Genomic DNA, 16,907 nt, shown 5'->3' with positions numbered 1-16,907 from the left:
GTGCACGCGCGGCGTTTGTGGGGGGGGGTGCTCACGTGGCGGATGCGGAAGCCTCGCTAATTGTTTCGTCGACTCGACTGCCGCGGCGCTGTACGCGTGACGGTGGCAATCAAGGTAAATTTGGATACTACGGGGGGCCCGAATGGAAATAAAGAGAACCGAAGGGGAGAAGGATAGACATGGAGGTCTAAAATAGTGGGCCGGGCCGTAGGGGGCCCAATCACTGCGGGCTTGGCAGAGGCCCAAAGAGCAGCGGTTCGGGCAAGCCCTAGAGCACGCGAGAGAATCTCGAGGGAGGAGGAGAAGAGGAAGGAGATTGCAGAAGGTGGGAATATAGGAATCGGAGGAGGAGGAAGGAGGAAGGAGGAAGAGAAGAAGAAGATTGCGATTGCGATTGCGACTGCGATTGGCTCTCTCCAGCGGTCCGCCGAATCCGTTTCGCGATTATTGGTGTAGCGGGGGAGGAAGGAGAGGGCGACGACAGATATGATGGCGGAGGACAAGAAGGAGATCGTGCCGGGGAAGTACGACGTGGACGCCAAGTGGGACGCGTGCGTCGATCTCACCGTCCGGCGGTCCTTCTACTCTGCCTTGGCCGGCGCCTTCGGCGGCCTCCTCCTCTTCAGTACGTGGCCTCCCTTCCCTCCCTCTCCGTTTCTTGCGTTTCGCGTCGTTCCGGACACCTGGAGTGACCGATTCATCTTGTCCGCGCGAGACAAGACCGTGTTTTTCCCCCGGCGCGTTACGAGCATTCTCGAATTTGTTCGCGTTGCTGTCAGCGGTTGCTTCGTGGTGAACTGGAGTCATTTTGGATCGATCAGGATCGAAATGTTTCTTCATTGATTGACTTTGGGTTCTTCATCTCCCGAGTTAGGATGCTTTTGTTGTTTCGGCGGCATTTTCACCAAGTAAATTTGCATTTCCTTGGATAACAAATGGTCACTGTTGAATGGAGCGAACTCTGTGTTAGCATGTGCATTGGGTGCTTATGCCCTCTGTAGAGCTCACTGTGTTTTGTCGTGACAGGGAGCCCCGTGGCTAGATGGTCGTCTCTAGCTTTTGGTGCTGGTTTGGGCATTGGGTCTGCTTACACAGAGTGTTCTCAGAAATTCAATGGGTTTCCTACAAAGCCGCCTCCCAAGGCATCTGATGTTCCTGCTCATGAGACAGTAGTGGAGTCCCCTCCTCAGGTATCATTCTTCAAATTTCAACTCCATAGCAATTTGTTCTTTTAAAATTTACTCTTTAACATTACACAAATTGCTTTTGTTTGCTTTTCTTTTCGTGTGCATGACAGTTAACTGTTGTTTGATCAGCTTATTTTGTGCTATTGTTGGGATATAATAGTAGGGGATGGAATCAGGGAATGTAATATAAAATAGTCAGTTTCATTCTTTTGTGGAATGCCTTACATCTCAGGATCGATAGCAAAGAACAAACATAACACTATCATACCGAGGGTTTTCTTACTTTCTTGCTTTCCAACATGCACTCATGCATATGTAGGCAGAGTGCTAGTATGTATGACATTCATGACTGACTTCTCGTTCAGAACTTTCTGGGCATTCCATGTAGCTAATAAGCAACAAGCCCAATGTAAGTTGTAGGACACAAACTCCTAAGGGCTTAGCATTTGAAAATGGTCCTGATGGACGCAGCAAGGTGTTGGCCCAAAAACTTTAAACATTTAAGTTTATTTATCTTGTTCTAATTTTGGAAGATCGAATGTTGTACTTATGCTATATCGTATGGATGTCTAACTGATTGAATTGTCAATTTTCGATTGTTATGAACTATTTCGAATAGGCATTACAACTCACTTAAATGTGTGGTTAGAATTATTTATTAATGAAGTGAGGGGTTCAACGCTAGGGAATACTTATGTGAGAGAATGGAGATTAGCAACAAAGGGTCATTAAGTGATTTTGTAATGGTAGGAGGCATGGAATGGAGTTAATTGTAGAGCCTGCATTCGGGGAAGTGGATCTTTGGAGTGCCTATTAGATCTGCTTTAAGCTATCTAGTGAAGTACACTTAGCTTAGATAACTGCCAGAAGAGGATGGCTTGGTGAAAGATGTTTATGGTGCAAAGGCAGAGCTGAAATGTGAATTATTTCATCTATCACTGTTCTTTGATAAGTCATACCGGAGTGTGATGCTTAAGCTAATGGTTGTCCCCCAGTTAACGTAGCCAACAGTTGTGGAAGAGCCGAGGGCTGAAATGGTACTTGTTGTTGTGAGGAAATGGGAACATGAATTAGTTCTCTGTCTTTCTGTTCTCGGTTTATTCAGAAAGAAAGATACATGGAGTCTTTTGAGCGAGAAGAGTCTTTTGTTTCCATATGGCTTGTTTGATCGTGTAATATAATTTGTCCAAAGGGTTCTAGAACTTAATGGTATATTTTGTGTTAGTTTTTCTTGTGTGTGGGTAGTAATCACCCCTTGTTGCGTAGCTTACAAACAGAGCATATATGTATAAAGATTGTCATGTTCTTTTACCATATATCTGCTTTTGATGTTGTGTTTTGTTTGGCTTATAGTACTTGGCAAACAAGAGCATAGCTTAGAGATTAAAATATGAAAGAGGATGTTGATGCAATGCCTATCAAGCGTAAGTTTGAGTTAGCAGTAAGCACTAAGAAAGCATCATTGATATTTTGTTGGATGTGTACATGAGATGCTATAGATTGGTGGGATTAATGTGCCTTACTTTGTGTGTCTGAATTGCTGGCAGATGTCCAAATCTTATCCTATTACTGCTAAGTATTAATAGCCTGATATATGTCATACAGGATTGAGATGAGATTTTATGATTCTTGGGTAGTATAGAATTGCCGCTTAATGTACAAATTTTGTCTTTCTAACATGCTTTTAATGTGGCTGTCTGGGCCGCCCACCTGCGAAATTTGATGCCTGTGGAATGACTGACCTTAACTGATGAATAGGTACCTCCACTTCCATGGATGATTGGTCAATCTCTTTTTTCGTTTGTTAGGATCAACCCTATAAGATAATGTTCTCCTGTCTCCCATACACATAGCTGGGTTTGTCAACTTACACAATGCAAAGTTCATCTCTGTTATCTTTTGCGGATGATCAGTATCAAATATGCTTCATGTCAATAAGAATTTTTTTTGATGACTTTTTCATTTCATCTCGAATTATGACTTGCTGAGCAGGACCATAATAGATGAATAAACCTTATTATCCTTTTTGAGATTGTCGCACCCATGCGTATGCTCTGAAAGCTGACTGTCTGTGCTGGTTGATATTCTTGATCAGCGGGATGAAATTTTCTAACTTTCTTCATTTTGTTTTCCTCCGTGTTCCTTGTTATACTTTGGGTAATTATCAGTCATACCTGTTCTATCTTATTTGCCCACAAATGCTACCAAGAATGGATGAATCAGTTGTTTGTGTATATCAGGGCTTTTCTCGTGAATTTTGTATCACGGATCTTATATCAATGCATGTTTTTCCTTTCTACCCTGCTATAAAATCGTAGCTTCCAGGTCTTTTGAAGTTCCCTCCCATTATACTCGATGACTGTTATATGAAGTTGTTCTTGACATCTATAGTCTTTTTAATTACGTGTGCATGCTCGTAGATAATTCAATTATATTGGTGTTCTTCATTTTGTCGTTCCATTTCTCAAGCTACTTTATACTCTCTTTTTGCAGTCTAGGAAGAATAAGCTAGACTGGGCATTGTCTAGGTGATCAATAGGACTTGGGAATTAAAAGTAGGGGTGTATCAGAACATCTGAAAACTAGTAATCTTGACCAATCAATTTTGATTTATTGAATCCAGACCTAGATTGAAGCAAAAAATGAGTTCATCAATATTAAACAATTAATCAGAATTGCTGGTTAGAATTGACCAGTTTGGTTTCTGTTTGGAAGAAAAACGAAGCCAGCTTATTCATATTGGTTTTGATTCCATTTTTTCCTGGATTGGACTCCACTATGAAGCCAGAACTTTATTTGTGTCTGTTTTCTTTGTATAAAGATAATTCTAGCTACAAACTCATTTGGCTTTCAAGTGAAAAGAAGGCTCATGAAAAAGGAGATATCCTTTTATATTGGACTCTGTATTCATATACTAAGTTGATTTCAAATTGGGCAAGTGAGAACATCTTATCAATGGCGTTGTCAAACTGTATTATATTAGTTTAGTCTGAATGTTGAAGTTTATTGTTTTGTCTGTTGACTGAGTGTTCTTGTTTCAAATCTTCTATAGGAAAGGCAAGACTGAGGACATCTACAACCTTGAATACATTCGATCGTCTGAACGGAGTTTTCTCAAATTGAGATTGTTGTTGGCCTTTTTTCCCCTGCAAGGGCTTTCACTATCTGCTACTAGCACGGTCTCCATTATAAAAGCTGTTGCAAAGTTTATGATATGATTGTGTACCTGTCATTTTCACCCAGAAACTAAAATAATGGCTTTACATCATGTTGTGGATTTTGCATCTTTTCCCTCTCTGATATGTTTAAGACAAGGGCGTTCCCCTTCCAATGTTTTGAGCACCTCTCAGTAGGCCTGTTTTTTGGAAATTAGGACTTAAGTTGCTGTGAGCAAGTAGTAGGTCCTCCCACGAGTAGTAGTATATCATCATTTACTTAAGGAGAGAGTAAATCTACATGAGGAATTTCATAGATTGATCCATCCTGAATGTTACATTGAGCACCGAGGGGCGGAGGGGATTGATGGCCCTTGCCAACCCCCTGGGTCGGTCGCTGCATATCATCCTATCAACCTCAGATTGTCTACCACAATAACGAGCAAACAAGGAAGCAAGAAGAAATCTACACACACTCCTAAGATAAGTTTCCCGCGACTAACTCATCATGCAACCAGCTCCTCATGACAAGAAATGCCTGTTCGGCACCTTCGTCTTCGTCCGGAGAATTGGGCCGGTGTGCAAATCCATGACCTCTTCCTTCGAAAATCACTACCCTTGATCCTCTACCAATACTTTTCTCAAGATCCCTTAACAAGTTCACTGGACAAAGTGGATCCTTATCCCCTGAAATAAACAAGACCGGCACATTTATGTCGCAAGCCACAGATCTGTGGATCCTTGTACCGTAGAAGGAGACTCCAGCACCAAAATTGTTGGACTGGTCTTTGGCCAGAACGTCTATTACTCGACCACCGCCAAAACAGAATCCGATAACACCAAGCTTCTTGGAGATCCCTGCGGATAGAAGTTCACCAACCAGCCAATCTTTCGCCGTTTTGATGTCCTTGGCGACCCTATCTGGTTGTTGTTTAGCATACCATTGCTCAAAGAGGTCCTTTGGCCTGTCTTTTGTCCATGGATCTCCACGAAATAAGTCTGGAGCCAGAACACTGCGATAAACCCCCAAAGTTCACGTCAGTTTGGAGGTTGAGATAAAGGACTAACAAAAGAAGATCAATGGAGAATGAAAAGCTTCAGGCGATAAACACTAGCTTTCATCTTTGTGGGAAAATCACAATGCAAGCTGTTATTTTCAGGTCAAGTTACACCCATTTAAGAAAGGTTATTCTAGTTAGATCATATAAGTAATATTCTCAATAGCAACAAGAAGGCAAGTCGACGTACTTGTAACCATTACAAGCAACTCGATACGCAAACTCCCTCGTGGAGGAATCTTCAAATCCATATATATCAGACAAGAGCAGTATCCCAGTATCATTGTTGTTCTTCACTGCCTTGAAAAGGTACGCGCGGATGGTATCGTCACCCTCCCCTATCGACAGTTCTGTCCCATTGACCAACTCACACGCCTCATCATTTTCACTTTCGAGTCCCACTAGGCTGCTGTAGATCTTGTTTGAGATACTTTGTACTTCTGATTTCCATGCATTCAACTTGGAAGCAATCTGAACACACACTGAAGCTTCAGAGTTAAGAAATCACCACCATACAGAATGGACAGCAAACACACAGCTTAATAAATTGCAGTAGAGCTTCCTACCGCTTGCCAGGGATAAAGTCACTGGCACGACTCAAATGCAAGCAATAATGCAGGTGAAGCTGCAGCAATTGTGACTGAAATAGATGAGTAAATTAAGGAATGTCTTGCATACTCTCTCAGTTGATAAGTATGCAGTTCCCTCCGTTAACCAGTATCTTGAAGCGAGAAGTTTTGACTGTTCTGAGATTTAAAAGGCCCATAGATAAGTTCAAGGTTTCACTGAGAAAACTTAAAATTGTAAATTACAGAAGATGCTACTAAGAAACTGCGTAAAAAACACAGAAAATTAATCTCCAATGAGAACAGGTTTTTATTTTACTGTTATTTTTATTATTAATTCTTATATCTATGATAGCTAGTACTCCGGTGATGAACATCTGATGCAACATCCATCAGTGCTGTCCACCATTAAAAATTCTCAAACATCTCATTGCAAAGATAAAACAAACTTTGGTTTCAGCAGGAATTGAGGTGAGCAGCTGAGCACAAAACTCGGCAAAGAAAATATTTTTAAGGTCTAGAGTAATCTATGGCAAGACTGTGAAAATAAAATACACCTTCCTCATGATAGTCTCAAGGAATGCTGCTGCGATGGCTTGATTCTAAGGCATGAGAAATTAAACATATATAGTTTACAGGTCAAGTCATTATCTCATAGCTAAGCCAGTCCTCAAAGGAAATATCGGTGCTCCAGTTGGCATTTGATCCAATAAGCATATGTATGAACATCTGGTTGCCCCCTTCAGCTCCTGTGGTTATCTCCTCCCCAGTAAAAGCTAAAAAGCATGTGGCCATGCAAGTGTGATAGTAAATTCGAATGAAGTACACAAGCAAAATAGGATGCAATGTGGATCACTGATGACGACATAAATGATCTGAAGTTCATGTAGGTGGAATCATCCAGTGCCAAGCATGACATAAATGCTGAGCAACAAGACAACTTTTGAATCGTGCAGTTCATTGGAATCCTGCAAATCCTATCTCTTCCTAACTTAAAGATCAGCTCCTCCATGTCTGTGTTTCGGTGACCAAAATGAAGGGGCAGAGCCAGAAAGTCTTTTTAATCTCAAAAGTAGGTTTATTCTCTACATGTAGAATGCTCTAACAAGTTGAATTACAAGAAGATTGGTGCCCTGCATCTGGAAAAGGCATATAGTTCATTGAAAACTCTCCGGATAAAAATACTTCTATCCTCTGAATATCAAGTCTGCTTTTCCCAGTTTTTCGACCAGAAAGGAACAGTCACATCCAGAATATATCCAAAGTAGCGCTCACCTCTGATGCTTTGTTTAGGTTCTGAGCTAATGTCCCCTTTGAAGACAATAATGTCGTTAATGAAGATCAGTTTCGCCTAAATTTTGTAATAAAAATGACGACCACTCGTGCTTCCAGATACGCCTTTTATACGCGACAACCAAATAAACAATTAGATTGGATTGACCTCTCCCTTCCTCGAGCCTCTTTCCATCAACGAATGCTCAAGTTTCAGCATATATCATGTCATATAAGTTCGAGTAAAAGTGTCTCCCGCCTCGTGAACATAAAGGGTCTTATCAAACTCTCCACATCTAGAACAACAATAACTCGCAGTGGCGAATCATTTGGCGGCAGTTTACGGCCGAATTGTTTCCATACCAACTACAAACTGAAGGAAAACGATAAAGGGTTCTCGAAAAAAAGGGAAAAAGAAGCCGAGGGACGGAAGTAAAACCAAAGGAACAACCGGAGGCAAGCACAGCGACTGAAGAAACAGCGGTGGAGCGGCTGAACTTACAGGAGGGACAAGAGGAGAGGCTTTGTTGAAGGGTCGAAACCGAAGCGAGGGGCTCTGCAGGCAGAAGACGAGGCTCTTGTTGGAACTGACGGCGCTGACTGAGGCGTGGAAGTGAGGGGCGTTCCCTGAGGAAGCCATCTCTCTCTCTCTCTCTGTATCTCTCTCTGTGCGAGACGCGCTGATGGCCAAAGCTTTGGAACTGAATCGAACCGGAGATTACTATGAATATCTTGCTGTGGGACCAAATTAGAACCGATCGCCGGCAATGAGAAAATATCCCAACATCCCGGTGTCCCGCCACCACCTCTACTCTCTTCTCGTGGATTTTTTCTTGTCATGTTTTCTTTTTATATATACACATATACGCTTAAAAGTCCTAAAATTGAAAAGTACAATTAAATCCTAAAAATTTTAAAAAGTACAATTAATAGAAGAATTTTGAAACTTATTGAAGTGCAAATAAATTTTGAAACTTTAAAAAAGTACAATTAATAGAAGAATTTGATTAGACTAATTTGATAAGTTTTATAATTTGATTGCATTTTGAAAAATTTAAAACTTAATTCGCACTTTCTTGATAAGTTTTAAATTTTGATTGCACTTCTTAAAATTTTTAGGGTTTAATTGCATTTTTATAACAAGTTTCAAGACTTCTAATATTTTTTTCTTTTTTTTTTTTTTTTGTTGGCATTTTCCTGTCATTTTTAGTTACTCTTTTCTCTAAAAATTGAAAACACTTTTAAGTCAAGTCATCATCAACTATTCTATTCGATGCATTGATACGTTAGCAATTTTTTTTGACAAAAATTAGTTAAGAGCACGTTTGGTAATAATTATGTTCCCGAGATAACTAATTCGATTATAAATAATTATTTTTTATTATATTTAACCGATTTCGAGTAAAAAAGACGTTTGATAACTGTTCAAAATTTTGATTACGGAATAAAATTGCGTTTAATCTTGTCTTTAATTGATTATGTTCAAAATTATTTTTTAATTTTTAAATACTTTTAAATACTTTTTTTTTTTTTTACTTTTTCCTTTTTTTCCATTTTCTCCTATTCTTCTTCTTCTTCATTTGGCCGGCCCCCGGACCGGCAACCGGCCGAGCGAGGGTTGGCAACGCTCATCGAGTGTCGCCGCCCTCGCGAGATCGGCCCTCGTCGGCCGAGCCTCGCCAGCTGGGCAAGGCTCGACCGCCCGCGCGAGCCTCGTCGATGGCTAGGCGGGGCTAGGCGAGTCTCGCCGGAGGGCCAAGCAAGCCTTGCCCAACTGCCGTGAGGCTCACCCAAGCCCCGCCGATGGCCAAGCCGGCCTCGTCGGACCTCGCCTAGCCCGGTGAGCCTCCAATGAGCTCGCCGGACGCCAAACACGGCGACCGTGGTAGGCGGCAAGCGGCGGCGGAAGGTGGTGGACGACAATCGCGGGATGTCGGAAGGAAAGAATGAGACTTTTACTATTTTGATTATTTTTTTTATTCTCAGATGGAGAATCATATTTTTTTTTATTCTCAATTCTCTTCCCAATCTATTCCCGAGAATAAAAATTTTACCAAACGCGATTCTCATCCCAAACTAATTCTGGGAACAAAAAATCAAAATCAAGCATTGTTTGGCACGTTGCCAAACAGGCCCTAAAAGAATCATATTATGATTTTGTGCAAAAGTTTATGATAAATTTGACAAAATTAATAAATTTATGACTAAATTAACACGTGTATATTACGTCTAAGGCTCATTGGATAATTTTCCTGTGTTGTTGCAAATAGTAAGGAAATCAAACCCGATAAGGATGTCAAGGAAGCGATGTATGGAAATCAAAAGGGACATTTTGTAAGCTATAGTAATAAAATGTAACTAACTTTAGAGTCATATATAACCCCATTGGCCTTTTTCAACGTAGCAGTCTGCTTTGCGTCTTTACTTGACTGATTGTGATATGTACCAGATATTAGAGTCTCATGGTCAAAGAGCGAGAGCTATGGTTCTTACAAATCTGTACTTTTAACACAAGCTTTCAGAAAAACAGCTATATCTACAAATGGAGAGTTAGTACAACTTTTAAATTCCTTTAAATTTGTATTAAGTCCAGAAAAAGCTCGATTAGAGAAAATTCTATAAGTGGCTAACAATGTCATGATATAAATAAAAGAGAATGATGTATAAAATCTTGTAAGAAAAGTGCTAAATAAGAAGAGTTTGGGAAAATGCTAGAATTTCTAATTATTGCTAATTTGCAGCATTAAAACTCATCAAAATGACCAACATCTTGCAAAATAAAAGTCCAAGTGAGAACACTAATAAAGAGAACCCTGTAATAAAACATCCTACCATAGGTATAGATGTACTTAACCGAACATTAAGCTGCAAATTTGAAGCTTACTCTGTAAAGCATACGCTGCACTTTTTCTCTCCGCAACTCTGATAAAGTTATGTTCATATCCGCATTTCAGCTCACCTTTCTTCAAAATTTTCAAATCCACCGTGACTTGTGAGTCAAAACTCAACACGGCCAACTCTAACATGCTCCGTTGGGTCAATCTTCCACTATGCAAACATGCTAATATCAACAGTTTGGAGAAAATAATCAACAATAACACGAGTGGCAAGGTGGTACGCTATCCTGGAATCCCGAATCCTTCCCTATCTCGCAACATCAAAGTGTTACAAACTCTTTTCATCTTGTTAATTAGGTCGAAACTATAAAGCATGAAAAGGGTTGGCCATTCCGCCTCTGCCGGAAGTTCACTATGAATGAATTCGTGAAAGTTGGTCGAACCATGTCTGGCTTTTGGACTGCCAAGCATCGTGTTGTGTCATATGAACACAAGCACTTTATCATTCCATATACGATGCTGATGTCAAAATATAAATAGCTCTCAACATCAATTTATCGCTGCTCTCCTCTATTAGGACACCAAGAAGGGCCTGTTGAAAGGTATTTAACTTTCTACATCCCGAGAGACTGGATAGCAAGCTTCGCTGCAACAATTGAAATGTTCTCTTTCACTAACACTAGTGAGTCTTCTAGCCTCTCAAGTGTTTCTTTAATGTCCATTGCTCTTAACTTCTCCAGTTGCAGCTTGAGCAGCTCCGATTCAGTGGATCCTGCCAGAAGTGACAAACCCCGTTATTTTTACTATGCGCCACTTGCATGCACATTAGGTGATTATTCTCTACTATTCTAAGCACAACTTGATAAAACAATCAAATACTCCAAATATAAAGCAAATACGATAACAACAGTCTCTCTGCAATACTTGAATTGTATCTGCAACTTCTATTTCCAAAAGAAACACTACTTAATCCTTCAAGAAAAGGGAGGAATTCCCCGCATGAGTGCGGTTTGGATAAACTTTTCTTTTGTAAAGACCCATCTCAGCATGCTTCATGGGACTATTTTTGGGTCTCGTGCATTTCAGCTCACCAGTTCGTTGCATCTCTCTGAGCTAAGGTCAGGCAATTCCATCAATTCTAACACAGAATTCCCCATCGCGCTTTTTAGCATTAGAATTTTCCAATTTTTTCACCTTATCAATGTAGAATATTCGTGCCGCATAATAGCATCCAACCCCTAGGGCTTCATTCTCAAGGAAAATCAAAGCATATAAAACTCTGAATTAGTAAACAGTTGCCCAACTTTCTGAAAGTAGTCAAAAATTGCAAATGTGAAAATTATGACTAAAGTTCTAGTAGGTCAAATTGTATGGAAGTTTGTTCTTGCCTACATAAGATAATGGAAAGAGAAGAATTAAGCTGATATAAAGGATCCTCTTTCAGGTCCTTAACCACAGTTAAAGGGAAACTCCTATGTCAATCGCCATTAAAAATTATGAAACCTTCATTAAATACATGTTGAAAAGATGTACTTAAAAAGTTAAAAAGAGACATTGCCTGACACGGGCTGCAGGGCTGCAAAGGAAACTCGCTCAGCCAATGAAGGAATGAAACTCTCTTCACACCCTACTGATGGTGTGTTTTCAGCCCACCTTAAAGAGTTTGCTGTATGTGTTTGCAAGAGTGCCTCCTTGGGAGCCTAATGAAATAAAATTAATGAGCATAAATTTCATGAAACCACAGATGGTAGCTGGAGCACTGGGGTCAATCTGAATGCAGATAGAGAATAAGACAAAATCATGTACAAACTTAAAAGATTGAGCAGGATAAAGCTAACTCGTAATCACCACCCAGCACCAGTTGCATGATGAAGTAACACAGAATAATGGAGATATATGTTTTCCAAAATGGCAAACGAACGGTACATTTGTCAATAAAGTGCAAAGGCAAAGACAAAGCACTCAGCTTCTTGTCCTGCTCACAGTAGATTGTCAGTGTTATAGATACATTGGGGCTTAGAAATTTTTAGAAGTATAAACATATGGTCTACTATTACTCACTGGCAGCTGAGTCTAAAGGTAAAGATCACTAACAATACCCTTTATCATTGATGTGCTTTTACGTCTCCGGACAAATTCCAACTATTGAAGGAAAAACCTAGCTAATATCTGCCCTACAGAATGCTCAGTTTGTACTTCTATGTTATCTGATTATCTTCTTTCCAATCACATCAAGAGGGCATGAAAATAGAGAGATAGGTTAGAAGAAGCAATAATTTTGCATGGATCATGCAGCAGGGTAACAATGACCGTGAAAATACTCCTACATGGAAGAACATAAGATGTACAACCCAGTAGTTCCTTATTCTAGTTGATTCCTTGGAGAATTAGAAAACTGACTGAAATATTCCAAGGGAGAGTAATATACCTTGAGTTTAATTTCTAGCTTAATTAAATTGCAAAGAGACTCCTTTAATTGATCCACTTTTGAGCTTGTCTCGCTAGGATTTTCAGCAACTGAGTCCTGCACTGGTTTGACTAGACCTTTCAAAAAAGGTTCTGCCTGCAAGTAATTGTAAACAAGTTAAACCGAGAAAAACTAGAGTACGGCTATACTAACTCAAGAAACCTTGAAAAGGCCAGAAAAAAAAGGACTCAAGACACAACCAAAAAATATATAAATAGTTTCACAATCAGCTATCAGACCTCTCCAAATCAAACAGACACAATGTGAATATATGACAAGAGAATGCTCCAGTGTTTCCTTAAGTGTACATATCTAGAGAACAAGAGAATTTCTATCTTGAAAATGAACATATGACAAGCCTAAACCATGCCAACTTGACATAGACCTTCTCACCAAACTTTTATAGCACTCATGCTGTGAATATATGCATGGTAGCCTCCAGTCTTCCTTCCACCATACTAGACATAAAAGAGTATCCTTCCAAGACTAGTGTTGCAGAGGGAAATTGAAATTGCGGGAGGAGTTCTTAAAACAGCAATTGTGCACAGAACAATCTTGAAGAAAGAAAATAGAAACACAAACTTCGCACCAAAAATTTGCTGGGTATGTCAGAGAATAAATAACAACAAAGAAAGCAGGCTGAACAGAACAGACATATTCACGAACTGCTTGCCTGTACAAAGTTCAGAAGCTTGACACGGCCAACTCCTCGTATAGAAACTAGGGCTCCAACATCTAGCTGTTCAACCTGCAGAGCACTGAAACTTCATTTAAATGTCAAATCTTCCATATTCCGATTCCAAGAATTCTGATTTGTTTCATCCTTCTTCAGTAGAAACTCACTTTCTCTATCAAAACCAGGCAACCATATTTAGCCGCAAATGATGTCCCATCCGATGAACCAGGCATAAATATGGGCTCGAGAACGAAATGCACAAAGAGATTCTTCCTTGACAAAGACTGTAAGCAACAAAATACGCATTAAACTTCCAAATATGAATGCATAAAGTTAAAAGAACATTAACCATCAAATGAGACACTCTTGCTTAATATACAGAAGGCCACATAGGATGACCATTTTTGAGTGAATTGTCAATAACTCATGCTGATCTAAAGCTCTCAAATTAAAAATGAGTAGACGCATTATGATAAAATAGATTCACTTTTAGGTGATCAAGGATATAACAATGTATCTTTGGCATTAACAAATTCACAAGTTAAGTGCAAGATCCTGAAACTATCAACTCTTGTATAAAACATTTAACCAGTAGAAGTTCTTTGGGAGAGAGGTTAAACTCAAGTTTTACTTGTATAGAGTAGTCTGATGCCGATGACCTTGAAACCTATTAGGCATGTTTTTATCAAATATTGAAAAAAAGAATATATTAAAGGACTAGTCGATATTGAAGCTGTAGTAAAAGATGGAGATGGACAACAGAAGGAAAAAAAAATAAAAATTGAATCAGAAGTAAAACGAGGATATGCATATAAATAAGTGATCACGTCAATAGAGATGCCATTAGGCAGCTCTATCTCATGGTCTCAACAAACACTAACAACGCACGAAACTAGGAGATGTTAAGCTGGAGACTAGAAGACAAACTGTTGTAGGGAACAAATGCTTCTCTGTATTTCTCGAAGAAGAGATCCAAATACACTTGCATGCATGGCAAGAAAACATGAAAAAAAAATTCCTGTGAATAACAAGGACAAGAAACTTAGGGAAAGGAAGATGATGCTGATACAGTACCTCCTCCAGCAGGGCTAAATATCTAGCCTCATATAAATGGAGTACTTTACTCTCGGAGGGAACAAGTACCTGCAATTATTTAATTGACAAAGGTAAGTAGCAGGTCATTCTTAACTAAAAGTAAAATATCAGGCGTCGGACTGGAGTTCAGGAGGTTGCATCAATCAAACAAAACCAAGAGACATGCAATGGTGAACAATCTTATTAGAGCTGCATTCTTCTATGGGCATCATCCATGATAATAATAACACCAAAAAAATTAGAGAGAAAGTTTCTAAGATTCCAAATTTATATGAAATCTCGGCCTTATGGCCACATTTAATCCATGAATTTTGAGACTCAAAGCAGAGATTGATAAGCTCTGTCCATTTACCTTTTTCATATTCACCCTCCCGTTTCTGGAGGACTTCAACAACAATTTGCAACGAGCAGTTCCATATATTTATATTTTTCGTTCCAGCGGCAAAAGCAACACAATTCAACAAGTAAAGAAACTCGTAGGTTCAGAAGCATCCTAAGTCAGGGAGACGAAGCAACCACACTGCCAAACTAAATGCGTACGGACAGACAAATACACGTAAAGGTGCGTAATTTAAGCAATAAACATTTCAAGACTTTCAGAAAAGGCACTACCCACAACTTAAAAAGGGCTTAACAATCTCATTCTACCACAATACGCCGAAAAGAAGAGCACAGAGACCAGCCACGCACGCTTCACTACTGACCTCGCTCGTGTTGAAAGGGAGGAGAGGGAGCTCCAAAGAAGAAGAAGCGCTGGGAAACAGACGGCGGCGACGGCGACACCGCCCGGGGCGCTTCCTCCCGGGGAACAGTTTCGCGGAGTCGAAGGAATGAGAAAGAGGGTGATGAAGTTGCGGGGCGAGGGGTTTGCGGGTGACGAATGGGGTCGGAGGCACCGGGCGAAGAAGGGCGGGGGCGCTGTTGAGGAGAAGGCAGCGAACCGAGGGGTTCGCGCAGAGACCAGCGGTGGGGCAATGGCTGAAAGTCATAGGAAGGGAAGTGCAGCTCTGCACACGAGTGATTCTCGCAGCAGAGAGAGAGAGAGAGAGAATGACGATGGTGATGAAGGCGATGTGGTTATGGTTTCACGGTCGCTCCGACATTAACTGCATCAGGAAGACCGACGCTCTGGATAAACTTTTGGCGGTAATGAAAGGTGCTCCTTTTGGCAGCACTACAAAGTGTCATTACGAGGTTCTAGTCCTCGAGGGTAAATATGTCCGGTGATCCAATTTTTGAAACCATGAGGTTGGGGCATCGGCATCTCAATTATGGAATGCAATCATGAACACTAGAGATATACTCAAACAGGTTACTCTTTGTTAGGATGGGGGATGATAAGTCAATTGAGGTCGGTAACCACCCTTGAAATTCTACATGCACCAGATCAACTCCCTTCTTTTTATCAATACCAATAACATTTTAAAGCGAGGAAAAATAGTGAGTTTCTTTATCTCGGGTACAAAAGTTTGGGATGTAAAGAGTCTAACCCGGGTGTTTTGCCCAACGCCAATCTAAGCATCTAAGCATCCTCCAAATTCACATTCCAACCTCTGTTTGGATGGATAGATGAATGATGTAATAGCCAGCTATTGATGAAATTTTTATGGTTAAATCCTCTTATAAGTTCATCAAGTCACGTAGCTTTGGAATTTGGAAAAAAATATGGAAAGCTGGAGTTCATGAGAAGCACAAGATTATGTTTTGGAGGATAACAACTAATGTCTTACCTTATAGATCTAACTTGGGTAGGTTATTTCACATTTCAAATCCTTCACGCATCACTACATGAAAATTCAAAATAAATTTCAGTCCATCTATTCATAGCAAGGCCTTAATATGTCCAAGCTTGGACAAGGAAAGGACAGTGGAAGTCACTGGCAAGAGTGGAAGCAGCAGCTCTCCTTCTTGCCTGCAATTATGCTTTGTTCCTTGGCTTCCAAAAGCGATTTTTGAAACCCATTGCAAAGTCTTAATTAATGCCATTCAACAAAAGGGTCTTTGCCCTTAAAGTATTCATTCTTTCATTGCAAATTGTTGCTTCTCACTTTAGCAAAATTCAAGGTGGACCTTGGTCTGGATCCATAGATCCAAGAATGGAGCTGCTCATGTGCTTGTAAATTGAGCTTTTAATCAAATAGGCACTACATCTTTTTTTTTCCATGATCTCCCGTCTAGAGTTAAAATTACTATATCAATCGAGTCTTCTTTTGTTTAAACTTCTAATATAGGTATGGCATCCATTCTGCAATGTTTTGCTTTTGAAATGAAAAGTTTATTTCTAGCCAAAAAAAAAAAAAACACAAGTCTAATTAGAAACACACTTAGCAATTTTTTTTTTTTTTTAGGATTTTGCTAAATGAGTGCTCGGGATATTTATTAAATAGAATCAATAGAAATATTTCGATTTACTAATATAACGATGGATTGAAAAGCTCCAAATACCTTTAAATTGTTTCTTACTAGTATCTCGTGGTTCTTGATATTGGGTGCCAACCAGACCGAGAAGCCCTAATTTTTTTGTATATAATTTTATATTGCATCTTGCATTCTTGTTGTTATCGCCTTTGTCTCTCATTTCTCTCTCTCACTGT

General features: G+C 39.9%; 3 protein-coding genes across 5 annotated transcripts; 1 reads left to right on the top strand and 2 right to left on the bottom strand.

The window, feature by feature from the left end:
• Positions 1-310: 310 nt before the first annotated feature.
• On the top strand, positions 311-4,518 carry LOC104449837. Of its 2 annotated transcripts, none has more exons than XM_039315510.1 (3): positions 311-625; positions 1,027-1,190; positions 2,541-4,223. In XM_039315510.1, the coding sequence occupies exons 1-3, from the start codon at positions 487-489 to the stop codon at positions 2,565-2,567; spliced, it is 330 nt and encodes a 109-aa protein (XP_039171444.1). In that variant the 5' UTR covers positions 311-486; the 3' UTR covers positions 2,568-4,223. The 2 variants fall into 2 exon arrangements, with proteins under 2 accessions (XP_039171444.1, XP_039171445.1); XM_039315511.1 differs by lacking the exon at positions 2,541-4,223 and adding an exon at positions 4,240-4,518 and having other exon boundaries at positions 316-625.
• Positions 4,519-4,629: 111 nt separating this feature from the next.
• Positions 4,630-7,958, bottom strand: LOC104449836 (carboxymethylenebutenolidase homolog). Its single transcript, XM_010064119.3, has 3 exons — positions 7,741-7,958; positions 5,591-5,871; positions 4,630-5,355 (listed from the first exon to the last, which is right to left on the bottom strand). Exons 1-3 carry the CDS (start codon positions 7,876-7,878, stop codon positions 4,821-4,823), a joined length of 954 nt encoding a protein of 317 aa, XP_010062421.2. The 5' UTR covers positions 7,879-7,958; the 3' UTR covers positions 4,630-4,820.
• A 2,402-nt stretch (positions 7,959-10,360) lies between these two features.
• LOC104449834 lies at positions 10,361-15,471 on the bottom strand. Of its 2 annotated transcripts, XM_010064116.3 has the most exons (7): positions 15,018-15,471; positions 14,293-14,361; positions 13,386-13,502; positions 13,216-13,290; positions 12,504-12,638; positions 11,634-11,775; positions 10,361-10,847 (listed from the first exon to the last, which is right to left on the bottom strand). In XM_010064116.3, the coding sequence occupies exons 1-7, from the start codon at positions 15,300-15,302 to the stop codon at positions 10,690-10,692; spliced, it is 981 nt and encodes a 326-aa protein (XP_010062418.2). In that variant the 5' UTR covers positions 15,303-15,471; the 3' UTR covers positions 10,361-10,689. The 2 variants fall into 2 exon arrangements, with proteins under 2 accessions (XP_010062418.2, XP_039170925.1); XM_039314991.1 differs by lacking the exons at positions 14,293-14,361; positions 15,018-15,471 and adding an exon at positions 14,146-14,265.
• Between the last annotated feature and the right edge of the window lie 1,436 nt (positions 15,472-16,907).

Source organism: Eucalyptus grandis, chromosome 6, assembly GCF_016545825.1.
Source record: "Eucalyptus grandis isolate ANBG69807.140 chromosome 6, ASM1654582v1, whole genome shotgun sequence".
Classification (NCBI taxonomy): Eukaryota; Viridiplantae; Streptophyta; class Magnoliopsida; order Myrtales; family Myrtaceae; genus Eucalyptus; species Eucalyptus grandis.
This window is presented reverse-complemented; position numbering and strand designations above follow the sequence as displayed.

Excerpts from the sequence above, each read along its gene's own strand:
- LOC104449837 (XM_039315510.1), top strand. The coding sequence starts at position 487 with ATGATGGCGGAGGACAAGAAGGAGATCGTGCCGGGGAAGTACGACGTG. Across the intron at positions 626-1,026 it reads CGGCGGCCTCCTCCTCTTCA|GGAGCCCCGTGGCTAGATGG; the intron begins GTACGTGGCCTC and ends TTGTCGTGACAG. Across the intron at positions 1,191-2,540 it reads TAGTGGAGTCCCCTCCTCAG|TACTTGGCAAACAAGAGCAT; the intron begins GTATCATTCTTC and ends TTTGGCTTATAG.
- LOC104449836 (XM_010064119.3), bottom strand. The coding sequence starts at position 7,878 with ATGGCTTCCTCAGGGAACGCCCCTCACTTCCACGCCTCAGTCAGCGCC. Across the intron at positions 5,872-7,740 it reads CCTCTCCTCTTGTCCCTCCT|ATTGCTTCCAAGTTGAATGC; the intron begins GTAAGTTCAGCC and ends GTGTGTGTTCAG. Across the intron at positions 5,356-5,590 it reads GTTGCTTGTAATGGTTACAA|TGTTCTGGCTCCAGACTTAT; the intron begins GTACGTCGACTT and ends GGTTTATCGCAG.
- LOC104449834 (XM_010064116.3), bottom strand. The coding sequence starts at position 15,302 with ATGACTTTCAGCCATTGCCCCACCGCTGGTCTCTGCGCGAACCCCTCG. Across the intron at positions 14,362-15,017 it reads TCCCTTTCAACACGAGCGAG|GTACTTGTTCCCTCCGAGAG; the intron begins GTCAGTAGTGAA and ends AAATAATTGCAG. Across the intron at positions 10,848-11,633 it reads AGCCCTGCAGCCCGTGTCAG|GATCCACTGAATCGGAGCTG; the intron begins GCAATGTCTCTT and ends CACTTCTGGCAG.